Source organism: Parasteatoda tepidariorum, chromosome 11 (genome assembly GCF_982258835.1).
Source record: "Parasteatoda tepidariorum strain Cologne lab strain chromosome 11, Ptep-v5.0, whole genome shotgun sequence".
Classification (NCBI taxonomy): Eukaryota; Metazoa; Arthropoda; class Arachnida; order Araneae; family Theridiidae; genus Parasteatoda; species Parasteatoda tepidariorum.
The window spans coordinates 86,773,790-86,800,907 of record NC_141765.1 but is presented as its reverse complement, the minus strand read 5'-3'; the positions used below and the strand labels follow the sequence as shown (position 1 = coordinate 86,800,907).

At 29.9% G+C, this 27,118-nt stretch overlaps 2 protein-coding genes across 4 annotated transcripts in view; one reads left to right on the top strand and one right to left on the bottom strand.

Annotated features, from left to right (window-relative positions):
- Positions 1–23,820, top strand: part of LOC107450480 (flavin-containing monooxygenase 5) — a 41,709-nt gene extending 17,889 nt beyond the window's left edge. For all 3 annotated transcript variants that reach the window (XM_043040649.3, XM_043040648.3, XM_071187306.2), the window contains 2 exons: positions 17,590–18,261; positions 22,206–23,820. In XM_043040649.3, coding sequence (XP_042896583.2) covers positions 17,608–18,261; positions 22,206–23,117 — 1,566 coding nt within the window. In that variant the 5' untranslated portion in view covers positions 17,590–17,607 and the 3' untranslated portion in view covers positions 23,118–23,820. The remainder of the gene's footprint in view (positions 1–17,589; positions 18,262–22,205) is intronic.
- On the bottom strand, positions 2,369–5,692 carry LOC122269090 (uncharacterized). Its single transcript, XM_087154519.1, has 4 exons — positions 4,711–5,692; positions 4,500–4,618; positions 3,088–4,301; positions 2,369–2,987 (listed from the first exon to the last, which is right to left on the bottom strand). Exons 1-4 carry the CDS (start codon positions 5,690–5,692, stop codon positions 2,369–2,371), a joined length of 2,934 nt encoding a protein of 977 aa, XP_087010645.1.
- Positions 23,821–27,118: the final 3,298 nt, after the last annotated feature.

The window sequence follows — 27,118 nt, the reverse complement described above, 5'->3', positions numbered from 1 at the left end:
AATAAATATATATTCATATATTTTGAAACAGTAAGTTTCAAGTAAGTGAGTACAATATCATTTGAAAAGTAAGTTTCTGCTCTGTTAAATTTTTATTATTAGAATATTAAAATTATTTATTTATTGGAAAGAAAAAGAAACATTTAAAATAATTTAAGGAAAGTATTCTATATTTAATAAAATATCATGGGTAAAATATCATAAATTCATAGTGCATGAAACTTTTAGATTTGACATTTAGATAGGTTAATCAGAAGATAATTAGCAAAAAAATTAAATTTAGTTCGAATCAGATAATTATATAATTTCTACTTCTATTTCATTGTAAATGAAGGTGCAAATAATTACCACCTCTGTTTCCTCCATAGTTATCTTCTAAAAATATTTTTAACGTATTAAACTTAAGTTGAACCACGATGTTTCAAATTAAGGCACAGTGTGAAGGATCAAGGTTATGCCCCTGGCGGAGGTGTGATGCCCCCCCCCCAAAAGCTTCAGATCGATAGGTACCAGTAGTTAAATATGTATAGGCTTGCCTGGGAAGTAAAGGTGGTTAATGCGCAATGCTGACCACAAAATAGTGCTGCGGTCACGAAATTGTCGAGTTTTAACCTTCATAACACTCCTAGATTATGCTATACTTTAATTATAATCAGAGAAACGGAGTCAGAGCTGTATTTTTCAGGGAATTAGGGACGGAGCTGGAGCTTAAAATTTTTTCATCCACCAGTTCATTGTATTTAAGACATTTAAAACGTTTTTCGCATTCTATTGGCATATCTCGTTAGCAAACTTGCTGTGGAAAGATTATTCTATAATATATATATAGATATATAAATATATATATAGATTATTCTATATATATATATATATATATATATATATATATATATATATATATATATATATTATATGTGTGTGTGTGTTTTTTTAGCGCAAATCCAACTTACTTCAATAAGTTGGACTTGCTTGCGCACATGAAAAAAAAAACTACCAAATTGTTTAAAATCACTGCATTGTTTGAATACTTTTTCAAATAATGTTGCCCAAAGTTGATAAGGTTGTCATTGAATTCAAAAGAAAAAGAATTCCTATTATTTCATTTAAGGAATCATTTAATACATTGGCACTTGTAAATCATTCAGGTTTGGCTCTTCCTCAAACTATAAATACTAGTAACTTCTGCGAATCCTGCTAACCTTAATTTAACTAAAATGAATAAAAAATTTGCATTGGCTATTTGCCCAAATTACATCGAAGAGCTGCGAGACGAGGCATTTCACACTAGCGCCAAATATTTCCAGAAAACTTTAAAATTAAACTTTAAAATTTAAGCATAGATTAAAAGGGAATAAAACTATTTTTTTTAATGCTAAAATAAATGCATAAAATAAATAGAGTTCTGATTTGGTTTCTTAAAGTAGATTTATAAATCCCAAATAAACTTTTTATTAAACTTTTCTTTCCAATAATAAATAAAGCAAATTTATTCTACATACTAACTGTATACTTGAAATTGTAAAAAGACGGACCAGGTAAAATTAATTACCAAAATAAAAAAAGAGAAAGAAAAAAATATATATTGTAAAATTTAAACCCTGACAAATTAAGAATCTTAAGAACATTTTATTCTGCTTAATAATATATTGAACAATTAACAATACTGGAAATTGATTTCACAAAAAATAAACTTAAATTAAATTTTTAACAGTAAACAAGTTGAAAATAAGATAGCAGCAAATTATTTAGTTAATTAAACATGAAAACGATTTCAGACAGTTCAGCACAACCAATGACAACAAAACATAAAAATGACTCACCTCGAAATTAATATAGCTAATAACTATCGATAAATAACAATTTTGAACGTATCATCGTAATATCTTTGGGAGCTGGTCCCGAAAAGAAAAATTATAACCATCTACAACACATCGAATTCGTATATAATATTTGCTCCGTGGCGAAAAACAAAGTAAAGGTTCGAAAATGAAACTTACTACTGCGCAGACTCAAACAAAAATTGTGCTGACATCTCTGAATTTGAATTAAACAAAAAATAATGATATTTAATGAATTGATGCTGCTAGCGTTTAAAGTTACAATTAAGAATTAAAAAATATTATATTAAAATTTAAAATTAAATATTAATGAATAATATTTCTTTAAAAGTAAACATCCTGCCGGCCAAGGCGGTGGAGGAGTCAGTTCTTGGGTAATGGGCAGATTTTTGTAATGGGTCTGGTGAATTGTCCATTAGAAGTCTTGACTTCCACGACCCGAACCAGTCCGGCACTGCCAGGAAAAGTCCTTACTATTCGGGCTGAAGTCCATTTTAAAGGTGTGGAGATCGAGTCATTTTTTAAGAGAACTAAGTCCCCAACGGCAACATTCGTTGATGTTCCAGTCCACTTAGATTTAGTTTGTAGTGTGTGTAAGTATTCGTTGCTCCACTTGTTCCAAAATTTAGCACGAAGTTTTGAATTAAAGACCATCTAGACTTGAGACACATGGATGGTGATGGGTCTCTCTCAGGCAATGAAAGAAGTGGAGCACCCACAATAAAATGTCCAGGGGTAAGAGCCTCTAGATCACTTATTTCTGAGGTTAAGGGACATAACGGTCGAGAATTTAGGCAAGCCTCAATTTGGCACAAGAGCGTAGCCAGTTCTTCGAAATTTAGTATAGCTGAGCCGCATACTTTTAGCAGGTGTCTCTTGGTTGATTTAATATTAGACTCCCAGAGTCCGCCAAAATGAGGTGTTGCAGGAGGAATAAAGTGCCAAGAGATTTGAAGATTGCTGGAAAAATCTTGAACTGAATTGTCTCGAACAATTTTGTACAGAGACTTCAAATAGTTACTGGCTCCTTTAAAATTTGTGGCGTTATCACTGTATACATCAGATGGCAACTCTCGTCTAGCAATAAATCGACGAAAGGATGCTAGGAAGGTTTCTGTTGACAAATCAGACAAGTTCCAAGTGGACAGCCTTCGTAGCAAAACAAATGAAAAGTGCAATGTACGACTTTAAGGTGACTTTAGATCTTGGTAAATTTGGTTTGGTTGAAATTGGACCTGCAAAGTCCAACCCAACACGTTGGAAAGGTTTAGATGGAATAACTCGATCACGAGGCAAATCGGCCATGAGCTGGCTTGAAGAAACAGCATTTTCCTTTAAACAAGTTATACAGCCTCTGAGGATCTTTCTTACTGTGTTTCTCCCAGCTGGAAACCAAAATTTTTGCCGAATTAAAGATAAAACTACAGAAATGCCAGAATGTAACGAAAGCTTATGATAATAGTCTATAATAAGCGTGACAAAATGATGACTTTTCGGCAAAAGAATAGGATGTTTAGCCGACAGTGACAGATTTGAATTTTTGAGTCTCCCACCAATTCTTAAGACCTTGTCAGAATCTAGAAAAGGTGAAAGGGTTATTATTTTAGAGTTTCTTGGAACACAGCCTTTATTTTTGATTGACTTAATTTCAGCACTGAATTCCACCCTTTGAATTTCCTTAATAATTGCGATAGGAGCATTATCCAGTTCACAAACTTGAAGGCAACCGTTTATCCGATTTTCCGAATTTCTCGAGTTGAACACGAATCTTTTACACCAAGCAATCACTCTTATTAATTTGCTGAATGATGAATATTTTTGAGTTAACTCTTGCATCGAATTACTTTCAACTGCTGAGGCATGTATTAAAGTGTCAGGGTTGGGAGTGTGAACAGAGTTTGGTTTAACCTCTTCGGTGAATGCTGAATTTGCATTAGATAGCCACTCCGGGCCCTGCCACCAAAGTTGTAAGTCCATAAGCTTCTTTGTAAAAATTCCTCGAGAGGCGCAGTCGGCAGGATTGGTAACACCAGCCACATGGTTCCAGTCGCCAATATTAATAAGTGATGTTATGGCTGCAACTCTATTTTTTACGAACTGATCCTTTAAAGAGTCTGATCGAATCCAACTCAGAACGATTTCTGAATCCGACCATAAGAACACTTGCTTCCAAAATTGATCTATCGAAATTTGAAGATTACTATACAATTTTGCTAGCAAATGAGCTGCACACAGTTCGAGGCGAGGTAATGATACTGTTTTCAAAGGGGCGACCCTGGTTTTTGCTGCCACTATGTTCACTGAAGCTCTATTTTCGTTATCCACTACTTTCAAATAAAAAACAGCTGAATATGCTTTGAGTGAGGCGTCGCAAAATCCGTGTAACTGGGCATCAATGATTATATTATTTACAGACACCAGTCTTCTTTGAATTGCTATTTCCTTTAAAGCCTGTTTTTTAGCCTGGAAGGTTTTCCAGACACATAAGAGTTCTTCGGTTAAAGGTTCGTCCCAAGTTAATTTATTTTTCCATAGGCTTTGCATCAAAATTTTTAAGATGATTGTGGCAGGTGAAAGAAAGCCCAGGGGATCAAAAATCTTAGCTATGACAGAAAGCAGTTCTCTTTTTGATGTAACTATCTCTGGAAATGAAATGTTCACCTGAAAAGTATCTTGCTGTGTATTCCAATACAGTCCTAAGACCTTCTGACATTGATTTCCTTCTATAGTAACGTTGTGCTGCTGTGCAAGAGAGTCTTTGGAAAGATCTGATAGAACCTCTAGACAGTTAGTCTGAGATTGAAACCTCCTCGTTGCAAAAGTGATTTTAAGTTTGAAACTAGATTTTTAGCATTGGAGATGGAATCTGTACCTGATAACAGATCATCAACATAAAATTCTTCCTTAAGAACTCTTGAAGCATCAGGAAAAGCTTTCTCTTTGTCCTTAGCAAGTTGTTGAAGCGTTTTTACAGCAAGATAGGGAGCACAGGCTGTCCCATAGGTGACAGTTAATAATCTGTATATCTGGATTTCTTCATCAGGTTTGAACCTCCAGAGTATTCGTTGGTAATCAGTATCCTCTTCATGAATACGAATTTGGCGAAACATTTTCTCGATGTCAGCAGTAAATGCAACTTTGAAAGTTCGAAATTTTAGTAATAGAGAAAATAATTCGGGCTGCAAACGAGGACCTGCATGCAATGCATTGTTGAGAGAATTCCCTGAAGAATCCTTAGCTGACGCATCGAAGACCACTCTTAGTTTGGTTGTGTTGCTGTCTTCTTTAATAACGAAATGATGAGGTAGATAAAATGTTGATTCCTTAATCAGTTCGTCGGAAGGAACCCTTTCCATATGACCTAGTTGAAGATGTTCCGACATGAAAGTTGTGTACTGATGCTCAAGTTCATTATTCTTACTTAGTTTTCTTTCAATGTAGTTGAATCTTTTACTTGCTTGAGTAGCTGAGTCACCAAATTCTATAGAATGTTTGAAAGGTATTCTCACAATATACCGTCCAGATGGATCTCTAGCAACCGTTTTTTCGTAAAATGCTTCACAATCTGTATCATTCTTTGATTTCAGTTCAGCTTGAGGTAAAGATTCGAGCTCCCAGAATTTAGCCAACTGACAATCCAAAGATGAGGTAAGATGACAGTTCACAAAGGAGTTTTCCTTATTGGAGTTTGAGAACACTCTTCCTGATAATAGCCAGCCTAGATGAGAATTGAGTGCAGCTGGAGTACCTTTCTTCCCTAAAATTGATTCTCCAATTAGCAAGTCAGCGTATAAGTCGGCTCCTAACAGAATGTCTATTGGACCTGTAGCATGAAATGTTGGATCTGCAAGCATTAGACCATGCAGGTGTGGCCAGTTGCATGAAGAAAATGTGAAGTTCGGTAAATCACTTGTTATGCAGTCTACAATTAAAGCTTTACAGCAAAAATTTTTCTCATTAAAATGTGGAGAAAAGACCAAAGATACTTCAGATAAAGAAGATTTTACTAGCGTATTATTAATTCCTGAAATCGAATGATTTGTAACAGTCTTTGATAATTGCAGTCTTTTAACACAGTTTTTGCTCACTAGAGATTTATGACTGCCGTTGTCAATCAGCGCTCGGCAATTAACGAAATGTCCCTTAGCATTTTTAACCTTTATTAAAGCTGTTGATAATAAAGTATGTTCCTCACTTTTAAAGTTTTGTTGACAAGTTGTGCTGAGCTGAATATTATCCCTAGCTTCAACTAAATTTTCAGATCTGGCTGCAGTATTAGCAAATGAATTTGAATTTTGCCTAACTGAATTGTAAACATTAGAATTTATAGGGTAAAATCGATGCAGTGAAGTGTGATGTCTTTTTTGACAAGATTTACAAGTAAAGTTCGAAGGACAAGAATTCGGAAAATGACCCTTCCTTAAACAATTTGCACAAATTTTGTGGCTTTTTATGAGATTCCACCTGTCATCGATGGTCATTTTACCATAAATAGGACATTTAAAAATTGGATGACTTTCACTGCATGTAAAACATGAATTTTCTTTTTTATTCACAACAATATTGTTAACGAATGCTTTCTTAGGAATCGAATTTCGTTTTATTTCCGTTTGCATTCCATCTTTACAAGATAAACCTTTCGCCTGTTGTTCTAAAAATTTAGCCAAATCAGAAAATTTTGGAAAATCTTGATTTGTCAAACTTAGTTCCCATCTTTGCCTAAGTGTTTCGTCTAATTTTCCCAAAATAAAATGAATTAAAATTAAATCGACAAACGAGTTTACTTCTAAACCTAAAGTTAATAAAATTCGCGTAACTTCGTTACAAGTGTCTAAAATTTCGAAGATAGACTTAGCTGAATTCGGTTTCATAGACTTCAATCGAAATAATTTGGAAATTTGAGCAAACGTTAATTCTCTTTTATTATCAAATCTTGAATTTAAAGTTTCCCAGGCATGTTTATAATTTTCTTCAGTAAGTGAAAAACCTGAAATTAGTTTAAGAGCAGATCCCTTTACGCTAGCGTATAAATACTGAAATTTCTGAAGTTCCGTTAAATCAGAATTTTTATCGATAGACGTCAAAAATAATTCTTTAAATGACAATCATTTCTCGCTTTCACCAAAAAACGTTGGTAATTCAAATTTTGGGAGTTTTAAACAAGTTTCCGAAAGTTTCGATTTATTATCACTAACATAAGCGGCATTATTACTACATACTTCCGTTTTACTCTTTGAAAATTCACGAGCAATTTTGATTTTTAATAAATCAATTTTAGATGCGATTTCATCCAATTCATTTGAATTCGTTTCAAATTCATCTTCTTTACATTGTAACATAATATCGTTATGTATGCTGTTTAATTCAGACCAAATTTCGTTAATTTGTTCTTTAAATACTTCTAATTCTGCGACATCAATAGAAACAAGATCAAATTTCGGATGAAGAATGTTTGAAATTCTAGTAATTTTCCCCTTTAACACACTACGCTTCTTTTTTAACATATCCATATCGAAAATACGAATACTAATCAAAACAAACAAAAGAATCAGCGTCGTTTCCGGTACGAAATCAAAAGCACGAAAATGCTAATTCTCACGACAAAACAATAGCTCAGTGGCTGTCTCCCGTCTCGACGAGACCAAAAAATGTATACTTGAAATTGTAAAACGACGGACCAGGTAAAATTAATTACCAAAATAAAAAAAGAAAAATAAAAAAATATATATTGTAAAATTTAAACCCTGACAAATTAAGAATCTTAAGAACATTTTATTCTGCTTAATAATATATTGAACAATTAACAATACTGGAAATTGATTTCACAAAAAATAAACTTAAATTAAATTTTTAACAGTAAACAAGTTGAAAATAAGATAGCAGCAAATTATTTAGTTAATTAAACATGAAAACGATTTCAGACAGTTCAGCACAACCAATGACAACAAAACATAAAAATGACTCACCTCGAAATTAATATAGCTAATAACTATCGATAAATAACAATTTTGAACGTATCATCGTAATATCTTTGGGAGCTGGTCCCGAAAAGAAAAATTATAACCATCTACAACACATCGAATTCGTATATAATATTTGCTCCGTGGCGAAAAACAAAGTAAAGGTTCGAAAATGAAACTTACTACTGCGCAGACTCAAACAAAAATTGTGCTGACATCTCTGAATTTGAATTAAACAAAAAATAATGATATTTAATGAATTGATGCTGCTAGCGTTTAAAGTTACAATTAAGAATTAAAAAATATTATATTAAAATTTAAAATTAAATATTAATGAATAATATATTTTAAAACTAAACACTAACAATAAACTTGTTAATAAAATTAATCGTGAAGTAATCATGCATTTGGGCTATTATTTAAGACTTAGGAGTTATTTGTAAATAGCAGCAATCTTCAGTATTTATATTCAATTTACTTGAAAATTTAACAGCCTGTGTATGATTTAGTTTTTGTTGTTAATTCGAATTTTTTAAGGACAGAATACTGGCATACACCCTAAAAATCAGACTTCATATTTAACTAGTAAAAATATTTATAGAATCGAAGAAATCCCATTGGGTATGTATATATAAGCTCAAATTTACTAATATATCATAATATATCTTATACCATAAATATTTTAAGAGCATTTTTTATGCAAACATGAAAATTTGGTTTCAAACTGCGACCAGTGGGGCTTCCGACTGTTTGTTTCGACAGCCCCCGGATTTCTAAATCATGCCCAGCTCTTATCAGCAATCTCGTCGAATACAACCATAAGATAGTTATACTAAAAATGTTCTTATATGTGTAACCAGGGAGACAAAGGAGATTCCGGTTCCTCTGTCATTAAGTTGCTTTCCTATCGATGAAACCCTATTGTTCCACGAAGCACTTTTTGGAAACCACTGTACTAGACATATTGTACAATATTAATGTACTCTGCATTGCGTTGTAAATAAAAAATTAAGTTTATTACTCTGGCTTTTTTTTAAAAAAAAAATCACTTAGTGAAGGGAAAAAATTAACTAAGGTACGGCACCCAGCTTCCTTAATATTTTTATTTTCGAGTCAGACTTAATTTCCGATAGTTTGATTTCGTTACATTGAATAGGTAATGGCGTTTATATTTGACGCCGTATAGGAGCTTCCGACTTTTGTGCCATTAAACTGTATTTGACTAACCAAATGCTATAATGTGTAAATGCTATAAAAGAATATATTCCGTAATCTATTTCCGTGAGCCAAGACCCTGACAGACTAAGTTATGAGAGACAAATCTTGATTCGAGTTATCGTTGGCGTGCCTCAGTGGACTGATCGTTAAGACACTGTTCCCATCAGATTACCGAAGTAAAGCAGCACTGGCTGCGGTCAGTGTGCGGGTGGTTGACCACTTGGATCAGTCTGCATAGGGACCGTGGGTGTGCGGTATTGGTCCTCGTTACCGTAAAGTGTTCGACTTCGTGTGTAAGTAGTTGGGCTACAGAAGCGGGGCGCCATCCCCTCTGCAGAGGATCAAAATTGTGATGGAATGTCTTCGGATCATCCTCAGGGATGTTTCCCAGGCCGTCGCCAATAGCCCATTGTGCAGCTCTAGTGCGACGTAAATGAACAACAACAAGTTATCGTTGGGCTAACTGAATTTATTTTAATGTAATTTAAATTTAATTTAATCACATTTCAGTCAAATTCCTTCTTTCGGAACTATTTTTCAAAAATAAAGTTTAGTTTCCCTCATATTGCATTTAAAAAAATTAAATTCTCTCAAATTTAGATACAATAAATTAACTCATTTCAAACCAGTATTTTAAAAAATTGTTTTAATGACTAGCGCAGCCAATAAAGACGCACCCGCTTCGAGGTTGTTTTGGGCACTAGATTATATAAGTGTATGCTTACATTCGTTTTAAAATTTCTACAAAATTTTAAATTTCTGATCCTTTCTCCACAATTAAGGAAAACTTTAAGAAATTGGATTAATCCAGTTAAAATTCTATTCACTAACTGGTGCTAATGAACTCTACTAAGTATTAATTCTTGTCGAATGTTATCTATTCCTTCGTGACGTGCGTGCCTATTTTTTTCTCTTGAGAGAAAAATGAATGACACAGAATTTGCTAATGATACAAGCTTTGTTTTCGCAAACAATTCATAAATCCTCAATGAAAGCTATTGTCTGTGCTCAGCGATGGATAAAACTATATTCTTACTATCAGTTTTCTACATCCCTAAAACATTCGAATGAAAGTGACCAACGAAATTTTTCACCAATTATATTAAAGATAAACTCGCAATTTCTGACGTATTAAGAACAACTGCACAATGTTTTTACAAATGATGACGCAGTGACAATGAAACAGTCGGCGAAATGTTTAATTTTCTATTCTGCGATTGAAATTGCCGGATCATCATCACCACCCTTACCGAGCTTGGCGATAATAAATAAAAGTACTGGTAGAAAGTACTCTCAATTTTATTTTCTGGTGCGGAACCCTAAATGATAAATTTTCTTTTCGCGGTTCATCAGCAATAACCAGTGTAAACATTAGCTAAAAAAATTAATAATTATTTTGAAAATATTTAATAAGAAGAATATTTCTCATCGTTTTATCAAAAATAGTTTATGAATTCGCAGGCATGAAGCGGTTAACTAAACAGATTAGTTCTACATTTGTTTTAGCTGTATACAAAACTTGAAAATAATATTAAATAAATACTAAGCTTAAAGTGATATTTAGATAAACTCAATTTTAGCTTTTGTGATAGGTAAACAAAAGTGAATTATAAACGCTGAGAATGATCAATTTTGTTTAAATGTATATTGGTTTTCATAATTCATTCAATACATTGTTTGTATACCTATCTATAATATTAATTTTGCTATTTTTTTCACTAGCATTTTACTAATATTTCATAAAATGAACCGTAAAATTAAATGAATTATTGATCTGGACATAATTAGATATCAAAAATCATTTTTAATTGAAAAAAATCTAAATTCGGAACCTTTCCAAGAAACCCTATTTTTCCACGGAACACTTTTTGGGAACCACTGAACTAGACATCGAGCACAACATTAATTTACTTTGTTCTGCGTTGTAAATAAAAACTGAATTTAGTACTCCGGCTTTTTTTTTAAATGATTTAGTAAGGGGGAAAAGGTATCACCCAGCATTCTCAATATTTTTATTTTTTCGACAGACTTAATTTCCAATAGTTTGATTTCGTTACATCCAATAGGTAGTGCCGTTTATATTTGACTCCGTATAGGGGCTTCTGGCTAATATTGTGCCATTAAACTGTATTCGACAAACCAAATGCTATAATGTAGAATGCATTCCGTAACTGATTTGAGTGAGCCAAAACCCTGACATAACCAGTGAGAGACAAATCTTGGTTGTTTAGAGATATCGTTGAGCTAACTGGCTTTCATGAAATTTAAATTTGACTTAATCTCATTTCAGTTAAGTTAGTACTTTTGGAACTCCTTTCAAAAATCATTGTTTGAAAAACTTTCTAAATATGGTAAACAAGTATAGAACTTTTAAGAAGTTGTCAAAAAATGCTGATCTTATTTAATTAGCTTCGATAATAAAGGATAATACTAACTAGATAATGTACTATCAATTTATATTCAGAGATATGTTTCACATCTTAATAAAATATTCATCTCTCAACACAAGTTATAAAAACGCATAAGGGTAATTTTTATTTTAGTTTCTTTCTGCAATATTTTCTCCAATATTTACATATTTCTTAAGATGTTTAATTACGCCTTAAATATTTTTGCCTTAATGTATAGAAGCGTGATATTTTTGATGTGTGAATGTAATGTATAAAAATTATAAACTTAAAAAAAAAAGAAAAACTAATCTATCCTGTACCATTAGATAAACAATGAACTAAAAATTTAAAACGTGTTTATTATAATTTCTAATATTTGAATAGTTTTCTTCTTTCTCTTTTATTTAATTTTTATGGTAATTTGCGCTAAAAAAATAACACAAAAATTCTATTACCCTCTCTTTTTCAGAGTAAGAGACTTTAGTTTGGAAATTGTCCATTCAAAAATGCTCCTTTTGTCCAAACTACAAAACTCTTAGATCGTGGCTTGAGTCATAACATTTCGTACCAAAAAAAAAATCCGTTTCAAATTTCGCTAACGTTTTAAATCTAAAAATTATTTAAATCATTTTTTCGTTTACTTTCCATTGTATACAACACATCCCAAATAAGTAGTAACTAACAAATGTGTCATTCATTGTAAAAGCAATGTAACTCTTTCTTTTTTTTCTTTGTTGCTAAGTTGCATATCTTTAATGATTAAAGTGAAGCAACTCCAATAATTGCATTAAAAATCAATAAAAAATAACATTAACTGAATACTTTTATTTGATTTCTTACTCATAAGGTTGCAAAAAGTTCGTTAAGTTAAATTTAATTTACAAGGAGATACATGAATGATCTAAAGATTTTAAAAATAAGCTTTATCTAGGACCTTAATCTAATTAGCCAAAACGGGCGAAACAATTGCTTGAGCTTTCGGTTTCTTTCAAACCTATATGTACGAAAATAAGTGTTATTTGAATATATTAAAAATGTAAGAAGTTTCGAGCAATTTTCTATCTAGTTTTTGTACTTTTAAAAATAAAGCTCAAAATGATCAGGAGTTTATTTTCAATTTTTTCTTGTAGTATTGCAAATGACACTACTTTATAACAAAATAAAATTACAAAATAAATTGAATACCAAATAAATACAAAATAAATGAATAAATGGAAAATAAATTAAATTCCAAAAAAATTAAATATAAAATAAATTAAATGCAAAATAAAATTCGTGGAAAACCCACTGATCATTTTTAGCTGTATTTTAAAACAAAATCTACATAGAAAAATTGATCGAAACTTCTTACGTTTTTAAGATATTCAAATAAGACTTTCATTAGTTGTCAAATACGATCCACTACAAGAATATGGAGGAAAAAAAAAAACTTTTTTTTCGAGCATGCGCAGTACTAAAGAACTACTTGAAATACTTACATCTTGCGTAATTTTAATCTAATATTTTTCAAATTTTAAAACAACAGTTTTGTATTGAATTTTAAATAGCCCAAAAAATTTTATTTAATGTTAATGAATGTTTTTAAAGTTATAGCAAAAAAGTAGGGCAAAAAAATTTTTTTTTTTATAAAAATGTCGATATTTCTATAAATAATTAAGGTAGAATTGCGAAATTTTATGCAGTAACTGCAAATAACATCCAAAGTAATCGATAAAAATTACAAGCTTATTGCTTGATTTTCTGGCATAGGGTGTTTAAAAATACTAGTTTTTTTTTCGTAATTTACTTGTCGGCCCCTAAAACCCCCTGAAAGCTTTAAATCTTATTCCAAAGTATGAAAAATCGTATGAACAACTCTTTAAGTTACAAAATAATCCTCGGAGTATTTCTTGAGAAATTTAAGAAAATGTCAAAAAGTGAAAGTGTCTTCCATTATTGTAGGGTAGTGTTATATACTTTTTTTTATCTTCATATTTAATTTCTATCGGAAACTTAAAAAAAAAAAAAAATTCATTTTGTAAGCAACAGGCATTTGTCTCTCAACAAATGCCTGCAAATTATTAAGATAGTGCCTATGAAAATATATTCTCTTAGTCAATATCAACTGACCACAAAAAGTGTTCACGCTGTTATCAAAAATTATGTACAAGTCAGCGAACGAAACTTATTGTGTTTTCTATGACACGACAAGCAGCTGTTTCGAACTGCTTATTCGACAAAATTATCTAGGGTTTATTTTTATTGTACTTTAGTTTTGATAAGAATAAAAGCAGTGGAAAACTTACTGTCTTGTTTACTTGTGATACGTGATGCTTTTTATTCCTTGTTGTCGACCAATTATTATATAAATTACATTGTTGATTCTTAAAATATTATATGACTAAGAAATAGCTAATGCATTCAAACAGTGTTAATATTGTTCTTTGATATAGTAGTATTCAGTAAATTGATCATTATTCAGTAAATTATTTTGTTATGCTTGTATTTTTAAGGATTTCCCGTACCTTAATATTCAGGTCTTCCAACTTTCTACGCCTTTAGGCTTAATATTTTCTAGTGGTAGCTAAATTTGTTTTAATTTATGATTCTTTGTTTTATAAATTTGATTTAAAGTTCTTTTTCACATCAGTACATATTTACATGTGCAATACATGTAAATGATTCAAAAGTTAATATGAAACGCCCCTCTCTCGTAGAGAGGCTTTAAAATAGTGGCAAAATTAGCAAAAATTCTGTAAGTTTTAGTTTTTAATTGTCTACCACTCTAAAATATTTGCAGAATGCGTAGTAGTTGACAGTCTTGAATGTTTAATTATTTTTTTTTTTAAATTTTAATTAGCATCTTAAATTTTATTTTGATCTATTCACTTGATCCGCTCAGAATAAATGGCGTTGTGTTACAATAAAAATACGTCCTATTTTAAAAACTGAACTTATTGTTTGCTGGTTCATTCTCAGTTTATTCCTCAGTTAGAGTTGTCCTACTGATCTTTTTTCCTTTTCTTTTTTTAAAAGTCAGGCGTAATTTACAACTCCAATAGATTTTGTAACCTTGAGTGCATAGAGTAAGATTTTACCTTACCTTCCTTAAGTAAGGTGCAAGTATATCCGCATTTGGCTCTTACGCCATATAACCCTAAAAGTCAATCTGTTAAGTAGCCATTCATTATCTGCAAGTTAGAGCATGTAGAGCTTCTCCAGAAAAGTAATAAGTTTAGTGCATCTCTTTTTGCATAAGGTATTAATTAAGAACCTCAGCATTTTCATAATTCGTATACATTTGTATAGAAGTATGTGTCATAGTTTCCTATAGAATAATTCTTTTTTTTTTTAATGAGTACTATTAAAATATGTTAAAATATAAATCTGCAAAACACTTAATTTTTATGGGCACATTTAAAACTGCAATGTTTGTGAAGGGAGTTATAGTTAACAAAACTTTTCGTAAGACTTATCCCTAAAAAGGGCTTTTGACGTACGTACATCACTTTGACACTCACCAATTAAATTGCTTACCAAAATAATGTAAGTTAAAATTAGAGATACAGATAGTTTCGGTACTAAAAAGCAGCATAATTGTCGAGACACAGAATGATGATGCTTGTCTTATGGTACCATTGTCTACAGGGCCGTCTTAATAGCAAGCAGAATAATAGCGTCTTAATAGCCCCCTTGGGCACAGAAATGTTTTGGGTCCCTATAACATATCATACTGTTTAAAATCAAACTAAAAAAAACTTTACATACATTTTTTAAGATATGCAATAATTCTAACACACTTAAACACATTTTTATTATCCCCAAAACTCAATGCAAATAAAATAAAACATTCTTAAACTGCGAATAATTTTTTTAAAAAAATTGAGATGCTAACTAGTTGCGATTCACAAATAAAATTTTCAAAACTAAGAAGCTAATTAAAATAATTAAATTTAAAAAAAAACAGGGTATAACGAATAGAAAAAAATCAAAAGGTATGAATTATTTCGTCAAACTTTTTAAGTCAGTTTTTAAAATATCTTTCAGTGCACATCAGACATAACCAGTTTAAAAGCTGCTGTCAGATAGCGTTGTGCAATTCTAAACATAATTGGTGGAGGTCAAGCATAATCAGAAATATTATGACTTAGAGTTGAATACCTAAAAACTTCATTTTAACGAAGAAAAATAGATTTTGGTTGACTTTTTAAGTTTACTTGGTGATAAACTATTCAAATTTTTGGTGTTGTTGTTGCTTATCCTCACTGTCTGACGGAGTCAGACAAGATCTACGAGTTCGTTGACTGAAAGGAAGTCGAAGACTAGGAGAGGATTGCGAAAGAGATCCTCCTTAGAGAGTCCCATGCAATCCAAGAGGTGCTCAGGAGAAGCCTGATGAATTTGGCACTTGGTGTAGGTTACGAAGGTTTTCCTGCCCTCCTTGAAAGTGAGGCACTTGATGTGACCGCTAGCAAGCCTTGATAGAACAGTCCGGGTACGTCTGTCACACGGGAGGTCAAACCCGGGTTTGATCCCTTGTACCAGTTGTGGGTGTTTTCCACTCCTCCGAGATTTTTGATTTTTCCAGAGAGTATAACTCCAAAAAAGTAAGTGTGGAAGAGGGAGTTATTGTAATCATGCTGTCCTCCTTAGCAAGAATATCGGCCATTCCATTCCCGTGGAGATTCACATGGGAAAAAAACGATGATGGGATTTTTGGTGTTTGCATGATAATCAATCACTATTTGTAGAAAAAAATGTCCACTTTTTCAACGAGAATATATTGATTTTAAAAAATATATAATGCAATGTTTATTCTTATTTTTTTTTAATACAATTTATGAAAAGTAAGATTCTCAAGGGCCGCCTGATTGCTTGGGGCCTCAGGGCACTGCCCGGGTGTGTCTATGCGTAAAGACGGTACAAATTGTCTATCATTTAGAGAGAGATAGTGGTACCGAAACCATTGTTACTCTAAACTTTTGTTTGAGCTGATTTTATTTCTATATAATTTTATCTACCAACTCAAAAAGAACCCTACTTTTATATATATAAAAATTGCTAAAGTTTAACACTAAACGTGCCATAACCGACCGGTCAAATGACGGTTTAAGAACTTTTGCATCGAAAATGCGCTTATCATCTTATCGTTTTTGCACATTTGACTTCATGACTTTTTCTAACAATTATATACAGTTAATATTTCATTATTAGTATTATTACTTTTTTGTATTTTGTTCGTTTCGAATAATACTTGTCGTATACCCATTTCTACCACAACCGGTCATTTGACCGGGTGAACTATTTATTGCTTTATAAGGTTATCGGATCAGAAATTACTATGTAATGCGAGTTCAACGTATTGCATTCAATTAGTCGCAAATTTCTACAATGACTGTTGCGTAGTTGGTTCAATCAGAATAACTGTGAATTCAAATTTCAAGAAAGTACCTAAAATTTTAGATTGGGATTTTTGTGTAAGAAAAAGTGACAAAAATTAAATGTTTAGGTAAGTAGTTTAGATTTTATTTTGATAGCTTTACTTCATTTCTAACTAACTGTTAGTTTTTACCCAGAAAAATGTCGAAACAATCAAGACAGCACAAGTTCTTAGAAGAAATAATATTAATTATAAGAATATTTATAGGAATTATAATTTTTATATATTCTTATAATTATAAGAATAATATTTTGCAAATTATAAGAATAAGAATAATATTTTGTAAATTATAAGAATAATTATAAGAATAAGAATAATATTTTGTAAATTATAAGAATAATTATAAGAATAATATTTTGTAAATTATAAGAATAATTATAAGAATTATAGATATAATAATTAGAAGAAATATTGTTTGCTGAAAATGTACAATGGAAACACCCTGTATATGTAAAAATGTGTTGAGTAATGAATTAAAAATTCTTATTCTTTGTGTTTGTAATACACAAAAATTGGCAATACACAATTTTGTTTAATTATAATAAAGTTTTTTTTTAGTTTATTTCCTTCCTAACATCCATATTTCATACATTCAATCAAGAAACTTGAAGTCCAGTCATTTGACCGGCTATGGTAGAAATAGGAATATATTAAGTGTTGGTATGTTTAGTGTTAAAGATAGAAGAAATGTAGGAAATACTCATTACTTGCACTACATTCAAATTATTACTCAGTACTAGCTCATTTTTTCCTTTCATTTTCAGGTGTTCCAAGAAAGAAACATGTCATTAAGTAATAAATCTACTTCTCAAGCTAAACTTGTTGCAGTGATAGGAGCTGGTGCAAGTGGACTGACAACCATTAAGAGTTTAAAAGAGGAAGGATTTTACGTTGTATGCTACGAAAAAACAGATGATTTGGGTGGACTATGGAAATATAGAGATGAGGAAATAGAAGGAGTAGCTTCTATTATGAAAAACACAGTATCCAATATTAGTAAAGAACTTATGGCATTTAGCGACTTTCCTCCACCAAAAGCTTTCCCAAATTTTATGTCACACAAATATGTTTTGAAATATTTAGAAAAATATGCTGAAGCTTTCGATCTTTTACGCCATATAAAGTATCGACATGAAGTGATTAGGGTATTACCTACAGCTGATAATTACAGAACAGGACGATGGGAAGTTACTATTAAAGATAATGCCAAAAATAGAATTTTAGTCGAAGTTTTTGATGGTGTTGCAGTTTGCGTAGGACGATATGGATTTCCTAAAATTCCGAATTTTAATTCTTTGGAAACGTTTAAAGGTAAAGTTCTCCATACGCACAACATCAAAAGTTTCGAACAATTTAAAGATCAAAAAGTGCTCATTATTGGTTCTGGAAATTCTGGAGCAGATGCTGCTGTGAATCTGTCAGCAGTTGCAGACGAGGTAAGTTTACTTATCCAAGCTTATTTCTATTAGCGATCACAACGCTCGAATACACCCCATCTGGGAAAGAAGACCGATTCCATGTCGTGACCCTCCCTCCTTCTCTTCTCAATTGTATAGGAATGTACTACGATATTTTCCAATTTCTTAATATTTTTCGTATTTAACTTTCAAAAACATTTTTTAAAAACTACCACGACGCTTTCTTTTAGAACTATGTTCAATGTTTTCAGTTCCATATACTTTCCAAACTAAAAAGTTTTTAATCTATTTGAAAATCATGACAAAAACTAACGTACTTCCTTCTTCTATGACTCTCCACATGCGAAAGGTGAAAGCATGCGAAGTGTTGTCATATGTAAAGTGTTCTGCTCTACGCCACCTGTAGCCTATTTCAGTATACAATAAACAGAAATGCCAAAAAAATTAAAAAAATTTAGTTAATAATTTATTAAAAAAATAAGTTATAAAATAATTTATTATTAAATAAATTATTTTATATATTTGCATTGGTTAATATATCCAATAATTCCACAAAATTTCGTAAGCCTAGCTTAAATATTTATGGAAATATCTGCATTTTAATATATAATTAATTTTTTTTACGTTTTTTTTAGCTATAACTTTAAATATATTCAGTAAAATTAAGCAACATTTTTAGAGCAATTTAAAATTAATTACAAAATCTTTGTTTTAAAATTTGAAAAAAAAAATTGCTTAAAACTGTGCAATATGGATGGCGTTTTCTACATTAGGGTGCACTGGGAGCTCTTGATACTTCTGGGTTACTGTTTCCTGTGTAGTTTATTGCCATTTGACTCAACATGATCCTTGTGATTTGAGACTCTCTTCAGTAGTATTTCTTGCAGACGTGTATTTTTTACCCGATTTATTATTTATGTTTAAAAAAAAAAAAAGGAATCGTTACAAGAATCGTCATTTGAAGACGTAGGAATCATCATTTGAAAAAAAAAAATCGTTAAAAAGCACTTATTACTTTGTCAAATATATATCAAATTCAAATATAAATGATAATTTGTAAACTGAACTTAATCTCGCTGCTCGAACAATATGCTAACACTAACGTATGATGGTGCCAGCTTGCAACAAGAACAAATATTAATAAACAAGTAAAAAGTTGCCAAATCTGGACTGCCAAAAAAGTGAGTTCTTTCTTAATCTAGCAACCATGTCTTTTTAAACAATACATTTATAAATAACTAAAACAAATTTTCACTTCAAACTCCCCAGAATTACTGAAAATCATTCAGATCTTATGAATTACAGCAGATTTGAGCTCAGAAATTATATCATTTATTATTTTATAAAAAAATAAATGATCTGTTTGATAGTATCGCCTGGCAGAATAAGTTGAAATAAACAGTTGTATACTTTCTAATCGGAAGTAAAGCAGGTCATTAGTACGAGATTGTTGTTGTTTACATTTATATTGAAAACACCATCCATAAAAGAACTACTTTAATTACTCATAGTCATATCTTGCCAAATATTAAACGAATTTTTATCCAATTTTAAAGCAACAATTTGGAAATTAATTTTAAATTGCTCCAAAAATTTTGTTTCATTTTATTGAATATTTTTAAAGTTATAGCAAAAACACGTAAGACAAAGTTTTTTTTATAAAAATTTTCATAAATATTTAAGCTAGGCTTACGATTTTTTTTAAATTATTGCATATAACCAAAATAATTATCAACAGTTTCAGATCTATTGCCACAGTTTTTGACACAGAGGGTGTTCAAAAACATTATTTTCCGTTTGTAATTTATTGTCGGTCCCTCAAACCTCTAAAAGCTTAACTTCATTGATATGTATGAGAAATCGCATGATCTAAAAACTTCTGTAATTATAAAATAATTCTTTTATTATTTCTAGAGAAATATAAAACATGTATTAATATAGATGCGTTTCCATTATTTTGTCCACCCCTTGTATTTATATGGGTAAGTATGTGTCCACATGTATGTGTATATATGTAGGCATGGGAGTATGTATATGTGTGTAAATATATGAAAATGTGTATATATAATAGATGAATAAAAGGCATAAAGAATAAATAATAGATAAGAAAAAATTTAAATGAAAAATTAAGAATTTAAGATTGTTTTCTTGGCTTTTTTATATAATATATTTGTACTTGAAAGTGTTTTACTTATGCTCGTCTCATAAAGAAAAATCATGCAAATAATCTAAAATCAAGAAGAAAAAAATTCATGCGAGGATTGACATTGAATAATGAAAACTACCCTCACTCATTACTCAGCAAAAGCTTTATTTAAGAAGTAAGAGGGAGAGAAAAAAAAAACTTATTTGAATGAGTTTCAAAGATATAAAAAGTTCTAATTTTGGGGTACACACAAAAAAAACTGTTTTTATGAACTTGACAGAATTTGGTGAGAATGATAAAAAGTTTATACCAGCTGAAGTTAAAAAGCAGCTACTAAAGATTTAGTCCTTCATAAAATTTTTGTAATTACTAACATTACTACATTTAAATGGAATAACATACAGAAACATGTAAAAAAAATGTCATTTAGCTTTTTTTTAAATTATTAAATAGCTTAGTGTTATAACTATTTGCAAAAATTTGTTGTTTTTTCTTTTTATTCACTGTAGTATAAGAAAAAGTAATTCGCTCTAGTATTTTGGAAATAAGTTTTTCTCTTCTCTTAAATTGGTGGCGATGCATTTTTAAATATTTTTCACACTTGTGCAAAACCCTTCAGATTATGCTTGACTTGACTTTTTAATATGAATAAGAGTTCAATGTATCCGTTGTACTTTTCCTCATCTCCCTTTCGTTTTTGAATCAAACATAGTTTGCATCAACCTTGAATTTTACTATTTTTAATAGAAATATTCATTTAAAAATTTTTGCATTGAGTTTGAGTCATTGTAATCGCACGCTCTTGTTGCGTACTATCAATCAAAATTGTACTTTATAACAATTTATTATACGCATACCTTTAAGAAAAGAGTGTTTTCATTTATTAACTATGAGCGTTTTTTAGGTCAATTTGCATCGGTAATGAAGTAACTCTAAGACTGTTTTTCTCAATAGCTCAAAATTTAAATATGATTAATTTGTGAAGAGCATAAGTAAAAGAAGTACTATTAAGTTATCACCGAATTTAAAAAAAAAAAAAAAAAAAACGCACACACATACACACATAAAATTACAGCTTACTTTAACAAATTGTCAGTGAACTTTATATTCTGTACATATATCCATTTTCTTAAACACGTATTTTGGGCTAACTATTTAAAAATATAGATATAACTATTTAAGAATATGGACATAGCATTAGATTCCGATTTTTAAACCTCTCATGCAAATGATTTTTAAAAAAATAATAAATGAAATAATGGATCCAAGGTTGTCATGGGTCCTGTAAATGTATAATAGTGGTATTAAATTGACATTGTGCAAATTCAGATATTTTAAAATCACTTAATCATTTAGTGTTCTGAATACAAAAAGATTCCAGAAAAGTTAAATCTGTAGTATACACAAATACCCCGAAGTCGAGGATTTTTCTCCGTAATGATCATGCCTAATGTCTAAAAAAAAAAATAATAATAAATACGAAATTCCTTGCTTAGCTGTTCAACTTGGATTGAACATTGAAAAGGCGCCTTTTATACTGAGTAAATTTTCTTAAACACGTATTTTGAGCTGTGACCAAAATAAAAAGCTCCCCGACGAAATGCGTATTTTACTCTAACGATTGATATGTTCCAAGAGCCATTTTTTGTATACTGACAACTATGTATATTTAAAAAAAAAAACTAATGTGCATTAAAGTAGCCACTAAAAATAAGGAAAACATCGCAAGCTAAACTTAAACAGTTTATAATTTGCATATAATATGAAAACTTTTATAAAACTTTATATTTACCTTTGCGTTTTTTTTTCTGTTTAGGTGTATTTAAGTTCCAGACAAGGTACGTGGGTTGTACAGAGACCAGGTCCAAAGGGTTTGCCTGCTGATCTAAACTTCAATCGAAGAATAGTCAATGCAGCCTTTCAAAAATTTCCAAAAAAGCTTATATTTTGGTACTTGGAAAAGCAAGTGAACAAAAATTTCAACCACAACACATATTATTTAAAACCTTCTCACAGATTTATGACAAAACGCCCTACGATCAATGATCATCTTGCGAGCAAATTTTTAAGTGGAGATGTTATTTTAAAAGGTTCTGTGAAACATTTTACTGAAAAAGGTGTGGTTTTTCGTGGTGAAAATGAAGTCACAAATTTTGATGTTGTGATTATGGCGACTGGTTACCAACTAAAAGTTCCTTTTTTAAACGATATCATATTTCAAGTTATTGGAGATCATGTACCTTTATACAAACATGTTTTCCCTCCTCATTTATCAATTCCATCCATGGCAGTTATTGGAATGACTCAAGTATTCGGTAGTCTCTTGCCAGTTTCTGAAATGCAAGCACGATGGTTTGCCAACGTACTTAGCAACAAAGTACCTTTTCCAGATAAAGGTGATATTATCAATGACATCACACTTAATTCGGAGAGGGAAACAAGACTCCTTCATTCTAGTGCACGTAATTGCATGCAAGTGTTTTCCATTCCTTATTTAGATGAATTAGCAGAACTAATTGGTGCCAAACCAAATTTTAGAAAAATGTTTCTCAGAGACCCAAAATTATCATGGGAATGTGTAATGGGACCCTGTTTGCCTTATCAATATAGGCTTGAAGGTCCACATCCATGGATAGGAGCTCGAGATGCCATTCTCAATTACAAAGAGAGAATTCTAGCACCTTTGAGAACAAGATATGAAGCACGCCAACCATTCGTAAATACGTAATAAAAAATTCATGTCACCTAATCATTTTAAGAATCGAGCTAATAGTTCTAAACTTTTTTACAACTGTGAACTCTTTGTTAGAGAAAATACATTAGTATCCTTACTTTAAACTGAGCACTAAAATATCTTCTGTGCACACTTAATATTTTTAAACAATGAATTTTAAATTTGATGCTACATTTGTACTATGAGAATATTTTAATTTTTTATATAATATACGTGATTGATGCTAAGATTAGTAGTTTTTTTTTTAAAGAATTTAATGTTTTTTTATATGTTAAAATACTTACATAGTAATTGGTTGAATATTTTTATAATAAATTTTTTAAATCCTTTTATAACTGCTTTAAATTATTTTTTTAAAAAGCTGACAAATTTTCCACTTCACTTTCATGAGTAGTGGCTTTTAAACTATAGCACTCGACTATCAGAATTGTTTTTAATAAGATTAATATTTATATTTTATTAAAATTTATTGTAAATAAATTATATAGTAGCTCTTGTATAATGTTTTCAATTGACATGCATTCAAACGTTCACACATGAACAACAATGCACATTATATGTTTTAACATGTCAGAATATATTTGACATTTAATGTTCCTTTAATTTAGAATTTTGCCTTTTATTTCTTATCAAACTGGACTGTCAAGCTATCTGTGATTTGTTTAATAATGAATAAAAGCATCAGTATTTATTTTTACATTGTGTTGTTCATTTAACAGAAAAGAAAATCAATTAAGTTCAATTCTCTTACGTCAAGCTTCAAAATTTTTTTTGTTCTTTTAAAGAAAGTGACAGTGCAATTTTCTCATGATTAACGTCTTTTAATATGCATAATTTGACTTATAAATAATTCCGAACTGGACAAATTACATTTTATCGACTTGGAACTCTCAATAAAATTTTTAATTTTGATAAATTAACAAAATTGTGATAAATGACCCTCCTCAGCATTAAAAAAGTTAGCATTTTAATTTATTCTCTGCTTCAATTTAAATATTTTTTTCTGAATAGCATCAAAAATTAAAAATAACAAATTTATTGATTATTTAAAATAAACAAAAAATTTTTTTTGTTTCAAAAATAGGACTACTTATGATTTGGTCCATATTTCTTCAGATTTAAATATTTTGTATCACAAGTTTCAAAGGCCTCACTTGTATTTATCTTTTATCTTATATTTCATAGATAACATTTTATTTTGCTGAAATTTTCGCTTATTAATGTTGACAAAAAACATCTTAAAACAAACTGTGTTGATAACAGATGGTTAAAGCATAACTTGAAACAGTTTATTGAATTCTTAAACTCATAATATCCATTTAAAATCATTAGGCTCTTACTATTGATAACACAAGATTACAGCTATTTCCTTAAAAAAAAAAACTGTCTTTATTGGCTTTTTTTTTTATGTCTTGCTATTCATTTCAGACCTCTGTATGTTAATTTATTTGATTAATTACTATTTAGTAAAAATTGAGCTAGAATATTTTATAAAATTAATTTAAAATTATGCTTCATACATGCATACATTATTGCAGCAAGGTGAAATGCCTTACAAGTTGAATAGCTAATGGTTATAATAGACATTAACCATATAATTTGAAAGATATTTTCTTATCTTTGAGTTGTAGATTTTCTTAAAAATTCCCATAAGATATTGCTTTGAGTGATTGATATTTGCTTTCTGATTTCTGTATTCTCATTGAAGCATTTTTTTACTTGTTGAGCTTAGAATAAAATGCACAGAAAACAAAGCAGAAAAATTGGTAAAAATGTTATATTTTAGAAAGTCTTCCATTGATTTGAGATTTTTGTTTTCAGTTTTATAATAAGTACACTAATTTTGTTTTCAATATAAAGTTATTTAGCGTGGATTAACTCTTCTGAAACTGAAATATATTTTGTTCTAAACACTAAAAACAATTTGATACTTAAGAATGTAAATTTGTTCTCATAAGACGAGCAATTAAATTTTAAAGTGGATTTAATTTTTCCGGATCATATTACCGGTCAAAAATGACATTACTATATGTGAGAAAGGAGATGGTATTAGCTGGCATTTGCTTGACTTCAGAGACAGATTTAGTTTTCACATTTAACATGTTAGATTTTATTTTTATATTTAATAAATTTATTCTTAATTTCATTAGTCTCAAGATATGTAACTACATAAAATTTCAAATGTATTTATTAGCCTATTTAAAAAAAAATGGCTGTTCAGTAAAAAAACAATACAATTTACTGATTTTTAAAAAGGCATTGATGACAAGAAAAATAGTTCTACAAGAGTTACGTTTTTATAAGCCATGATAGGTAATTAATACAAATATTGAGACAGTGTTTTGTTTATGTTACAAATGTTTATCATGTATAAAGCGTATGACAAAACAAATTTTTTTTTTAAATGCTTAAAATTGTGCATAATAATAAAAACTATTCACATTTTGTAGAATTTTGTTGTAATTTCTATAAGAATCAAATGTCATAGAAATTATACTTAAGACTGTTATTTCATTTTTATAAATGTTTATGTTAATAAATCCAAACCACATGTGAAAACAAAATCTATCGCCAAAGTCATGGAAATGCCAATACACGTATCTCCCTTTCCTCACGTAGTAATGTCATTTTTGACCAACAGCATTATCCTGCCATTTTAAAATTTAATGGCTCGTCTTATAAGCTATTATTCATAGCCTGATCTTAATTATGACAAGTTTCATCAAATATATATATATTTGCCTCTCAGATTTGTAAAACTTTTCAGTTTATTTAATTTTTGTTTAAAATTTCCTTTAGTGGTTTATAATAAGAGTTATTATTTTAGATTAGGTTGTAAAAACACAAAATTTATGGTAGAGGTGGTTCAACAATATAATTTTAAAAAAAATCATGAGGTATGATTGGTCCCCATTGATTTTTGTATTTAGTTTGAACTTCACAACTGATTTAAAACAATAGAAATACAAAGAGAATGAATTATTAATGCCAATGACAAAATTCTTAGAGTAGATCACTCTATTTAAAATTGTAACACTGTCACATTAAAATTGAAAATTCTCACTGTCAGCATCCATAAAAGGCAAATTATGTTATTGATTAAGAAATGCTTTAAATTATTTAAAAAAAAGTTAGAAACCAAAAATAAGCAAAACAAAATTTTAAAAATATGTATATTAACAAAAACAGCACTTCATCAGGAGACACACCGTCTGCTAACACACTGGAGCCTTTCTGTTAGCAGACAATGTGTCCCCTGATGAAGTGCTGTTTTTGGGAACATATATATTTTTAAAATTTCGTTTTGCTTATTTTTGGTTTCAAACTTTTTATTTAAATTGTTTACATAAGACAAATTTGGTTTTAGCTGCTTTTTAGCACTTTTCCATTTTAACTTATTATTTTAAAGCTTAATAATAAAATTTATTTTAAAATTTGTTTAAATCAATTTCATACTTAGATTGGATGCTTTAAACTCTTTTTAATAACTATTTTGAATGTGTTTATATACTAATGGGAAAAAAACATATAACTGGCTGAATTTAAACATTTGTTGATAAAATCAAATTACACTCTATATTTTCCAAAACAAATAGTCAATCAATAGCTTATTTTTTGGAGCACTTTAATTTTCCCAAGTTATTTTTATACATATTTAAACTCAGTAAAGTTTTAAATTTTACAAAATTAAAAAGATTTGTGAAAGAAAAATGAAATGAATACAATCCATGTGCAAGTTTTTCAAACCATATTTAATATTTTACAAATTTAAGACTTGTAACAGAAATAGAGTAATAATAAATATTAAAAAAAGTAAGTTATATATAAAAGAAAATAGTAAACCTAGAATCAACTTTTGTGCTTTTTTTCGTTACAAAAAAAGTTATTAAAGAAATACTATTTAAAAAGTTTCTACAATGAAGATTTCTCCCCTCTTTAATTCTCTTCATGGTTTTTTTTTTGTCTCTACATTCCTTACTTAAATAATTGAATTA